This window comes from Lissotriton vulgaris, chromosome 11, assembly GCF_964263255.1.
Source record: "Lissotriton vulgaris chromosome 11, aLisVul1.2, whole genome shotgun sequence".
In the NCBI taxonomy this organism is placed as follows: Eukaryota; Metazoa; Chordata; class Amphibia; order Caudata; family Salamandridae; genus Lissotriton; species Lissotriton vulgaris.
In genome coordinates, this window is record NC_141699.1 from 1,109,937,336 (window position 1) to 1,109,950,074 (window position 12,739).

At 40.3% G+C, this 12,739-nt stretch overlaps 1 protein-coding gene across 1 annotated transcript in view; it reads left to right on the forward strand.

The window, feature by feature from the left end:
- The window catches only part of LOC147684257 (putative cation-transporting ATPase 13A4), a 301,484-nt gene that overhangs the window by 115,991 nt on the left and 172,754 nt on the right, over positions 1–12,739 (forward strand). The window contains exon 12 of the mRNA XM_086944654.1: positions 11,051–11,239. Coding sequence (XP_086800780.1) covers positions 11,051–11,239 — 189 coding nt within the window. The remainder of the gene's footprint in view (positions 1–11,050; positions 11,240–12,739) is intronic.

Consider the following 12,739-nt stretch of genomic DNA (forward strand, 5'->3'; position numbering starts at 1 on the left):
TTAACAAGGGCCATTATCGCCATTTTATCGTCAGTTTCCTGCCGATAAAACTGCGATAATTTTAACACCGGTCCTTGATATTATACCCCTCATTTCTTGTCCTGACCGAAGGCTTTAGTTATGATTTTTAAAAATGTGTTTCGTTTTCCTGTGAGCTCATGTTTGGGAGGTGAGTGACTTCCCAAGATTCTATGTTCTAAAGGTACATGTTGAAGTGCAGTATTTCTCAAACAAAGTATATTTTTAGCTCCCTGAAGCGATTGAACAGCATGGGGGACTGTACAAATTCTTGAGGCAAGGACACCCCAAGCACTGGTCTGGGAAGTCCTATCCCATCTTCTATACAAATAGTTTTCAAATGAACTAGAAAGCGCTGCTTGATAATGTCAAGAATATGAAGAGACTATCATGCTTTGTAATTTCAAAGACTACGAAAATTGGCCTTGGCAAAGTCAATAGGTCTGACATTGGCACACTGGTGCAATGGTGATTTGTTTTTTCCATTTTTTATTTTACATTTGGTTCACAAAATGAACAGATAGGAAACTAGTCTTCCGCCTAAACCTGTCACCATACATTTCTAATACATAAAGAATTGAAACAATATTCACGTTGGTGGATGTCTTAATACTGATCTTCTGACTCGGCCACAAGCAAACCTTGGCGCGCAATGGAGACGATTCACGACCAAGCTAGTACGATGTTAGATTCGGACAGGTGGATCGAGTTGGAGCATCCGGCTCGCAATAGCTCCCGGAGTTGGGCTTTGGGGGTCCGCGTCGGACCCCCTGTTGCCCATAGCCTTACGACTCGGACATAGGCATGTACGGTGTGGATGGCACCAACACGTACTCACTGTAGGGGGTGCACTTGTCCGCGACATACCCATTCAGTCAATGGGAGCCCATGTAAGCATTGTGCGACCAGTTCCCATTGAATTCAAAGGGAGTCCGACCGAACCGAGTCTGACTGGATACGGCGGCATCGTACTCGCACGGTCGGACTGCAGGAGTCTGGATCGGTCTGGAATCACCCCGGATCCGGATTGGTTGGAGTGTTTTCCGACCCAGATCGGAATCAACCCCTAAGTGTTCAAATTGCAGGCTGTTAAAATGTCACACTGTCACTAAAACACTTTTCTAATATCAGCTTTAAAAAGGAGACAATAGAGAATTCATCCTCTAACTGAGCACCTGAATTGCAAGCAATACCAATAGCCATTTTTAAAGATGTTTTACATAAATTTGATTAAAAAATCAACCTTTGTGCAGTCACTCAAAGTGAAGGGAGCCAATGGTAAAATGGACTGATTTATTACCTAATGCAGCATGCTGTGATTGGTAGAAGCAAATGTGAATGACAATTTAATAGGCCAATGGATGAAGCCTGCTGATCAAACACCCCTTTATGTATATATATTGTGTATGTTTTTTCGTGAAAATGTATGAAAATGTATTAATTGAGGTGCATGGTAGTAATAAAGTACACTAATTTGTTAGGTTCAATCAAAGGTTTCAACATTTTAAACCTCAGCTCAACCCCCTGGTAGCTTTGTCACAGAGCAGCCAGGCTAAAATTAGAGAAAATGTGTAAATCATTTAAGTACCAAAACAGTTAAAAAGTTAAGAGACACAGCACAATAAATATCCCACTGCAATGTATGAAAAGAGAGAATTTATTTATAAGCAACAGGAAAACAAAGCAACCAAAATCCACTTAGGCGAACCAGAGATATATTTTTTTCAAGATTTAATTGAAAATTTGCACCAGTAAGTTCCAATGAATGTCTCTGGACGCGGTAGAGTAGGACCTTAGCACTATATCAGGCTGACCTCAGGGGAGTCCGCATCAGAAGCTCCATTTCAGTAAGCAACTGGATCAGTTTTTTTTAAGAAAAGCATGGACATTTATTCTAACTCCAAGTGAAGTATGGGACATTGGCACTTTTTGAGAAGAAAAATACTCACTGACTAGGTTGCTGCTGAAATTGTAACTTCCGCTATGGAAGCAAAGGCCAGATATATGAAGTAGGTTGGCTTTGCTGAGTCACCGAAACTTTGGAGCTTTCTCGCTGAATTTTTTTTAAGTCTCAGCACAGAATGGTACTTAGTCATTTTTTCCAAGGTGCTGGGTTCTTTGAGTGAGACGAAGCTGAAATCCAATCTGATGCTGTGGAACTGCATGTCAGAAAAATTTTCCGACTGGCCGCATTGAAGCTCTGGAGAAAGAGTTTACAAAAATGTCCAGACTTTCTTCTGGTACCCAAACCACTATTGAGATGAGGCAATAACCAATATGGTAAAAGTTCCCAGGGTCAACTAGACTCCCTTTTGTAGCAGTTCCTGTTTGGCCAGCTGCAAGCAATTTCACAGTGCACTGCACATAATTATCAAATTCCAATATGGGGAAACCCCTCTCTGCTGTGTACCCCGCCTTCCGCCCTCCAGAGCATGGCCAAGGTAATGATGGAATGTAAAAAACAAGGACCCACCGAACAGTAATTCGTTCAATTCCTAGGAAAGGGACAAAAATATGAGTGCAAAATTTCCTAGGCAATTGCTAGTGGAAACAAGTAATAAGGGGAAAGCAACAGAAACAACCAATTATAAAAACATTTTAATTTTAATGGTAACATCTTAAAAAATTATTGTTATGCAAGAAACATAACACATAATTACATAAACAAACACAGTGTTAAAAATTAAGTCTTATCAGTAAGTCAGACACAAGTAACTACACTTATATCTTAACAAATGGTGGCATACAAAATCGACGCACGTTTCGGCGTGTACAACACCTTCTTCAGGAGCCACACAAATACCTGAAATAAATAATAAATAAATTACATATTCAAATAACATAATCTTAATCAATTAACAGTACATAATATATTTCAACATAACACTAGTCCTAAAAACATTAACATATTATCAGCTTCCCTTAATATTAAATCAAGTTTCCATTCAGAAGAATATTCTTCGTCTGAGTACTCATATTATAGTCGATATTACCAACAAAGAGTCTGCCAAAGATCATTTATTTTATGATGGTAATTCCTAACAAAAAGGATAATCATTCCAGGAGTATACCCCATTCACAGTATACCATAGACTTACAAGGAATACGTCTTATATCGAAGGGAACATGGATACGTCCTCTTCCCAAAAATATCAACGTATAAACAAGTATGAGCATGTACTAAAAGAGCACATGTTATTAATGGGGACCAATCATTTTAGAAAGAAAGACTTACATCATATTATTCCTTCTCTCAATGCTGTCACTTCTAAATATATAATGCCTCAGATGAACTGTTTGGGGTGGATTATTCACAAGGATCCAGTCCTTAGATAGAATCAAAGCGGATAGATATAAAACGTGCAATCATGTATTAAGCAATAAAATTGATGTTTGGACTAAAGACTGTAATTTGCAAATTTAAATTTCATTATTATAATGGTCTATTTTATAGAAGCATGCTTTTATAGAAATGGGGCATGATAATGCTGGAGCTCTAAAAACGCTCTCTAACTCAAACTAGGACTGATATCTTGGGGGGGGGGGGCTTTTAATCTAGAAGACCCATAGTAGAAAAGGCCATGTTGATCGACTTATAGTTCATATACTATGAGAAAGCAGCACATTTTATTACAAGCTGTATCGACTGGTATCTTCTTATAAATCTATAATAAAGAAGATCTTACTATGATGAGCAGTCAACCTCCTCTGTGGTCACTCAAGTTCTGAGGGTAGATTTACTCCCACTGGCTTTGGTGCCAGCCTGACCGTGGGGCCAAAGGCTGGGCCTTTCCTGTTCCCATTTACATAATTTACTTGTGACAGTATAGGCCGCTTTGAAGTTAACTAAGTTCCTTGGTTCAACCCCAGGAGGTCTTCCTGCCAGAAAAAAAACTCATCTCTACTCCCAGGCTATTGTCTTTACTCTGAAAGCAGTTTTTATATGTCATGAATGTAACGTTCTTAATTGACAGCTGCTAGAGAGCTAATGTAAAGTATCCTCCAGGAGCTTCAGGCAGGGAAAATATAACTTTCTAAAAGTACATTTTACTAAATATTTGTTAAACAACCAAGTATACCATTAAATTGGTCTTGTAATAAATATTAAAGAATGGTGAATAGTTGTTCTAGCTGGTTGCAAACCAAGATATGGAATCAATATTTTAATCTGAACTCAAGTTTTCCTCATGGGACAGCCAGAGCCTTCCACAGTGAAATAAATATTTTCAGGGTTTTTCGCTGCAGGAACATGACATTTCCACAAGTCCCATTTTTAAATACTGAGGACCTCATTTATGAGGTTTTGCAGTAGTGAAGCACAGGAGGCCTTCCCGCTGCACTTCCCTACGGCATAAGAAAAGGGCAGGAATGCGCCTTATCTATAAGATACGGTGCATTCCTGTCCTTTTCCCCTGTGCCGGCGCACAATGGGCAAGGGTGCCGGCCTTGGGGAGATGATTATTTTTGTACAGGAAGGAAATCCTCTCTGTCCAAAAATAATTACAAGAGGCTTTTCCTCTTTCTATGTGTGCTGCAGAATGCAACGCACATTGAAAAAGGAAAAACGAGGAGAAATAAAGATATTTCTTCCCGTTGTGCCTCCCTTACACCTCCCCTGGGGAGGCATAATCTTTTGGCACTGCCTTAGATTTACGATTTCTCGTAAAACTGGGGCAGTGTCAAAAGGCCATGGATGTTGCTGGGAACGCCCCCAGCAACACCCTTTGCCCGCCTCTTTAGCGTAGAACACTGCGTTAAAGGGACTGATATTTATCAGGCAGCAGTATGCCAAAAAAGTGGCTGCCTGATAAATATCACACAGGCTTCTGCGCCACGGAACGTAACAAAAAGTGACATTCCGATGGCGCAGGGGACCCTAAGTACCCTACAATATGGGCTTCAAGCCCTCCATAGCAGTTACCTTAGTATTTAAAACAAAGGTCAAATGTGTTCTTTTGAAAAGTCAGGCTGCAAGTGTAAAGTGAAGCAGTCAGTCAAGCCTGAAGACATGTTTTCCTTGTCACACTGGTGGATGGAATGATAAGTACTGCAGTCTACAGGTGACATTTAACTTTCCTTGCCATAGTTGTATTTTCAGCACCATTTTCTATGTCCTTAGAAGAAAGTTAAATTAGCCAGTTGGGAGTTAGCCACTCTAAACAGGTTTTTGGGATCAGAGAAATTGAACTGGGGCCTGGACAGCAGTGTCCCAGAGTAAAGTACCAAATACATCAGCAGCATTGCAAATAAATGGAGGTGACTAAACAAAAAGATCACTTTCTCAAAAATGGTATGGTAAAAAAGCTAAAGCTGTCTTGAAGGCCTAACGTAAAAACTAGAAGACCAAACTCAAGCACCCAGTCATCTAGCATGTGAAGTTTGTTTGTAAGAAATGGGGATCTAACCCATTTAATGCCCTGGATTTCTAGTTTTGGACTATCTGTTTTTTTAAATTTTGCTGAGAGTGGGTCACACTGCTTCTCACTCATTCCAGACACTATTAAACATAGATTAAGATTGCAGAGCAAACCTTCCATAAATTCATGCTGACCCAGGCAAGCCTAATTGTTTTACTGGGCATTCATAGTGCTTTTTTATTTAAAAGTGGAGGTACTTCACTTTTTTGGATACACTGGGTGAAATCTGAACCAAACCGTTGTTTTACCATAGTTATGGCTAGAGACTAGGTTAGTGCACCAATATTATGATAAATTGGGATCCGTATGCAGAAATGTTGTTAATTTCCACTTACCTGCAATTCTCCTTGCACATTATCAATTTTTCTCTGAAAGAGCTCCTAATTAGAGTCTTGCCTTCAAATCACCACAAGTGAACTACTCTGAGAGGGCATTTTTTAGTCATAAGGCCTGCTTGTGAGAGAATAGAACCAAACATGACCCTTCTAGCTAACTTCCTTAATGATATTTGTGTCCAAAAGAAAGGGTACTGTGAGAAATGGGCACCACCCATTTATTCCTGATAGATTTATCACTTTTTGGACTGCCTTGTTTATGGATGTCTGCTGTATCTGAGTCTCACCCCCTGAGTCAATTTCCCCGTAAGCTCTGTTATAAAGGATTGGGGGTCATATTATCAAGCACGGAGTTAAAATTATCGCCGCTTTAGCGGCGGAAAACTATGGGCTTGATAATATGCCCTTGTGAATTCCAATAGAAGCCCATTTTGATACCAAAACATGGGCTTCTATTGGAACTCCCAAGGTCATATTATCAAGCCCATTATCGCCGCTTTAGCAGCAGTTTTCTGCCGCTAAAGCGGCGATAATTTTAACTCCGTTTCTTGATAATATGCCCCTCAGTGTGCTAACATTCAGTGTTCATCTTTTTGGATAAGGCCTCCTGCTATGCCGCTATGATAATAGGCTCAGGGGTTGGTTGCATATTGACATATGCATGTACAATTGTGCACATGTGTGTGAGCTCAATGTCTGAGATTGCCATCAAACCTATCACTAACCAAATGAGAGGATCCCTCCTGACCCCTGAAACACATCAAAAACTCTTTTATGTCTCCCCTACATAGCTCTATGTGTTCCACTTCATCATCCAGTCCTCACCCAGTATTGATGATTCTACCAGGTGGGCTCAACCCCACCTTTGGATGAGTTTTTTGATGTTGTGGATAATCCCAATGTTTTCAGACAGGAAATAATATATCTATAGGGTTAAAAAGCTGTTTTAGGTATCACAAGTACTGTTGTGTCATTTTATTCATGGGAACTTTTTGGCTATTTAGAAACATTCAAAGGCTGTGTGTGGAAAACAATTATTCCTATATCTCTGATTAGTTAACATGTTTCACCTGGTTTTAGACAGGCCAATCTGGCCAGCTGGCTTGCAGAGCTTTCCACAGGTCCAGGTCCAGACACCAACTCAAGAGTTGGTGTCTGACGTCCAATATTTTTACTTGGTGCATTGCCGTAGTCTAATCATCTGGCGAACAAGACCTGAGTGGCAGTAGTCGGTGTTCAGAGGAAGCCTTTTGATGACTTTTCATAATGTGTGAGGCATGAGAAAGAAGGCAGGGGAGAACGGATTAATCTGGGACTTCATGGTCAGGTTGCTGTCCAGGGTTATGACAAGGTTTCTGGCATGGCAATTCAGTTTAGGTGATGTTCCTAGTTCTGAGGGTCATGAGGTGTTATTCCAAGGGGTGGTGTGCTTCCCGAAGATCAGCACTTCTGTTTTGTTTGAGTTGAGTAGCAGGCAGTTGTCCTTCGAGTTGGCAATGCTCTTCATGCACCTGTGGAAGTTCGTTTTTGTGTTGGTGGTATCTTCTGAGAGTGAAAAGATGAGCGGAGTGTCTTCTGTGTAGGAGATTATGTTTAGTCTATGGGATCTGATGATGTTGGCTAAAGGGGTCATGCAGGTATTGAAAAGGGTGAGACTAAGGGAGGATCCTTAAGGGACACCACAGATGATATCCTTGGGTTTGGAAGTGAATAGAGATAGGCAGACTTTCTTGCCCCAATGGAAACAGTCAGGTTGGGTGTCTCGAGTGCTGCAAAACCCAAGTTAAAGAATGTGTATGTAACCCTTGTGGCCAGTCGCCTTGGGGCAACCCATTGAGAATAGTACAATGCCATCACTTTGCTAATGGTGCTAGTAAATGTGACAGTGCTCCCGTAATTGTATCAAAGTAAACATATAGGTAAGGAGCACCAAGCCAGTAACAAACCCCACGTATTTCAGAGCACAGGGTCTTTAAGGGTATACCTGTAATTATTTAAGCAGATGTAAGTCTTCTTTAAGGGGTCGACACCGCCAGTATTTTGTGCTCACCACCCACACTGTAGCTGGGTGTTAGTGTGTGGGCACACCCCTTTTGTAGCAGCCAATTCGTTGGTCATCGATTTTGCTACGTGATCTCGTACCTGCATGCATCTAGTCTGGAAGCTAAACCACTGGCCGAATCCGCTATGTTCTTGTACTGCTAGACATTCACATTGGTTAGGGTCATGGTAGTCACCTGATCAGCAACCTGTTTAGCATGTTTAATTTTAATGAATTTCAGTGCCTAAAAACATTTTCTATCCTCAGCTTTTTCATCTTGTATACTATCACCCTAAGTATTGTGTATATTGTGGGACTATAGCTCATCAAGTAATGAGCATTCATGCCAATGATAATAGACAGTGATGTGTTGTTTCTCCACTCACTAATGTTGTTCACGGTCACAGCTACTCCCACTGGTGTGGTATACCTACCCACATGTTGTGTAGGTATATATGTTTGGAGGCTCAAGATGTACCTGTGGAGATCTATATTCAGTATACACATCTCAGATCAGATTTCTGTAGCGTGTTTCCATGTTTCTATTAGATCTATATGTATGTGTCACATCACAGTGAGAACTGGTCATCCCTATTTGAGGAGAACCCCTCAAGCCCCCACGAAGGGTCTGGCCACACTTCAGTGTCACAGTTGTCACTCATATAAAACTGGTCTGGATAATCCCTTCAATGTATGTCTCATAGGCAATAAGATGGTGCCAGGGGATATCATCCTTCAGTCCCTTCTTGTGGCTCCGTATTTTGTAAATCCATCTCTGTTCTTGTTTTAAAAACAATTCTTGATGTCTCTCATAGTATGAGGGACATTGGGTTTGCGTAGACTGTCCACCTGAGATCATTCACCAAATGGTTCATCTCTAGGATGTGTGTAATTAGTTTCGTTGTGGTTTTCTTACAGTGTTCCTATGTTCCATGATCCTTATTGTGACCTTGATTCGTGTCATATCCTCATATATATTAGGTTGCAGGAGCAGCGTGCAAGGTATATAACATTCTCAAAGTTAGCATCATGTGGACTAGGCAAAACTCTGCAAACTCCACCGGCGGAGTGGAATTTATCATCCACCACTAATCAGAAGGAAATCATGCTCCCTAGGCACTGAAAAGATTAGAGGCCAGGAGACCTGAAAACAAACACTCCTAGTGGCTCATGCGTGAGCCAGGAGAAAAATGTAACAGACCCAGATGATGCATCAAAAGGCCCTAGAAAACAGAGACATTTGGTGCATGGACCTCTGTTGTTTGGTCCTCAGTCTGCTTTGTATAAAAGTTGAAAAAAATATTCATGCACACTGTTCATTGAATCTAAGTGATTATTGACAGTAAAATGTAGCAGTGAATTGTTTTATGCATTTAGGAATGTCATTGTAAGATGGTACAATACTCAGTGGTTTTAGCTGTGTTTCTTTAGTTTATTATGACATATTTCTGTTATATTAATGCGGTAATATTGTGATGAAGCCAATCAACATGTTTTTTGTTAGCTCACCCCACTACGTTGTGTCTTGTACGTGTGGGGTATTGTGGTTTTAGGATCCAGGGCTCACTAGGATTGTAAGCTGTTCAGATGTTCTGAATTCCCACCTGCCATCATGTATATTTTAGTAACTTAATGAGTGGTTTTGAATAGCGTGGGAGTAATAAAGTTCTTCTCCTTTTTATAAGTAAAGGGAAGAGCTGAACACTGATTTTGTTAACAAAGGGGCTCATTATGAAAGCGGTGAATCCATCACCGGCAGCCTGCCAAATTATGGTGGCAGGCGGTTTACTGGCGGACGGGAAGTCCGTCCGCCATGGTTCCACCACAGGCATTCTTTATCGGGTCTTTAAAGACTGCTCTCTTCTTCACTGGCAGCCAATGGAACTGGTTGTGGTATTGAGATAATGAAGAGCATTTAGAAGGGTTACAGAGGAGGCGCATTGCCACCTTCTGTACTTTTTGAAGTCTTTGTTTCAGGTAAACTGAGGTACAGGATGTTAAGAGTGTCTCAGGACTCTGATACTCACACCGCCTACCCTGAGTAGTCTTCTGACTTCTCTGTCGAAGTGCTACCAAGAAGTACTTTGTTCCAGCTAAGGGCAGATTGTGAGCATATTACTTGTGGTGGACTCCCATCCTTCACATCCAATAAACTGTTTTCCTTTAGCTTTCTTGATTTCATGGAAATCTTACAGTATATGGTTTCCTTTTTTGCTTTGGCATGGAACTGCAATGGAATTTTATCTGTACAGCACTCTGATACCTGTGGGTCATTTTTCACACTGTAAAACCTGCTAAATAAATAAAAAATAAATGAAATCTCTAGATTTCAGTTTTGATGTTAGATACTAGTTGGAATACACACTCTTCTGGATTTAAAGTAAGTCCTCTGTTAGTTGTTAGCAAATTCATCAGGGTTGAATTTTCTTTAGCAGTGGGTGGACTTGTACTTTTTTTAAGTTATGAGAAACATTCCCGCAAGGTGGAAGGAAGTAGATTTTTTTTAACTGGAGTGGATTTTGAAGTTATATATTGTTGATGCACAAATTCAGAGGAGGACATCTGTTATTAACCTTGTGAGTTTATTTAGGCTCACTTTTAATAAGTTCTGCCAGGAGGATTCTCATCCTAATAATTTTGATCATATCAAGAAAGTGGCGTCTTTCAGTACCTTGTCAACATCTCACGTGCTATCAATTCAATGAATACTTTATTTCGCATTTAAAGTCAATTGAACTGAATTGATTAAAGCTATCAGGATGAAATGTATCTTTGTACAATTTGGAAGCATACAGATATTCAGTTACCACCCAAATATGACTGAGCAAACAACAGAGTCCACAACTGGGACAGGCAAGACAATTTGACTTTACTAAATGAAAGTTTTGTCACAACATGTTATGGAAAAAGTGCCCTGCAAAACATGTGTTGGCTATGATTATTTACAACATACAATTGGAAACCATATTATGTTTCGAAAAAGAATGGCAGTATAATATCAAATGTTGTATAAAGATAGTTTTGTTTTTACATGCAAATATGTGCCTATAATTCTCTACAATACACAGGTGGAACTCATAGTATGTTTTGGGAAGGCTGGGTGTTTTAATTGGTTTTCATTAACATGACAAAATAACGCTATTATTGTTAATATATAAAACACACTCTTGGATTCCAAAGGTGTTTGATAGAAAATTCTTGCATGAGATTGTTGTTGAAATTAATATTTTTTTACCCAGATATCTGTGAGTGACACAGTAGTGATGTCACTCTTTGTGGTGACCGGTATGGTCCCACCTTCTCTCTCGGCCGGTCTGGCTGTCGGGATCATGTATGCCCAGAAGAGGCTGAAAAAGAAGGGAATTTGCTGTATCAGCCCTAAGAAGATCAGCTTTGCTGGATGGCTCAATCTCATCTCTTTTGACAAGGTATGTAGATGGTTCCATCATTGACTGTTCTCACCTGGATTACTTCTGCCTGTACCCGATGAGAAGAAACTCAACCTGCATGCCTCCATGTCACACTGGGACTACTGCTAACACTAACTTTCAGGACAGTATGTCACAAATCATTTAGCTGTTAGTCCTCATCCTTTGGTCACCTATTTATGACATGAGGGGACATTTTTGTGCTAAGAAAATAGTTCTAAACACAGAATAATTCTTCTTTCCTAATCCCACAGATTTCTCAGGTAATTCTGTGTGATTATGCAACACCGAGTTGTGCATGCTACTCCCACCCCTAGTATTTGCCTAGTGCTGTGGGCACTCAATCTGAAGGCATATAATTGTTGATGATAGGAGACCTGGCAGCAAGCTTTTATTTTTCACATGCATTTCTGTACACCTGCTGTTTACCAATAATTTCTCAGGATTCTTCATGATCAGCTGTTCATTTTGAACCATATACATCTTTGAAGTCCTGCTCAAAATATATGCTCCTATTGACAAATTAATGTATAAAATTATTCACATTTGCAGTTTCATTTGCACCGGAATCTGTAAGCTAATCATGAATCTGCATTTACCAAAGTCCAAACATGTTTACATCTGTATGGGGCGGGGGGTGATGCGTTGGGGTTCATCTTGTATCAGCTTTGTGTTTGTACTTGTTTTGTGTGCATGTAGTTATTATGTGTATCCAAGTATTTTGGGTCAGTGTTTATGTTCTGTTATGTGTTTGTTGTGTGAGTGAGGGGGGGTTGGGTACAGCTGCTGTGAGTATGTGTGTGCCTACTATGTGCATATCTGTGCATTTTTTGGTTTTGTATGTGTTCATTATGAGTACAGCATTGTTCATTCATGATGTGTTCAGGGCATGGGGTGTGTGAGTTGTGGGTATGTGTTTTTCTATTGAGTGTGTTTTGAATATCCATGCTGTGTATGTAGGTGCATGATATATGCTGTGTGTCTTTATGCATGTGTTTAGTATGTGGTGACTACGGTGTAGGTACTCTGTCTCTGTGGAGACTAGTGTGTATTTTGTTTTGTATGTTATGAACCATGCTATGGAGTTTGTGTGTGCTTGCATGTGTTTGTGTATGCATGTTTCTGTGTGTGTGTGATTGTTTTTTGTGACCATGAATGTGTGTCAGCGCAGTGTGTGTTTTTGTTAGTGTGAGTGTATGTGTGGTGACTTTTGTATTCATGGTGTGTGTGTGGTTTATATGGTTGTGTGATGGAACCATGTATGCATTTACAATTCTTGCCAGTTTGACACAGTGTCAACAACGCAAGTCTTAACCAAGAATATTCCTTTACCATGCATACCTTTACAACAAATTATGTGTCGTTGAAGCATGTATGGTAAAGACATATCCATGGTTAAGGCTTGACAGGTAAGTCTTGACCCCCCGAACCCAGCCCCGCCCTGAGTCCTAAAACCATCCCTCCCTCCTGAAATCCAACCCCCTCCCCCGAGCCCTAAAA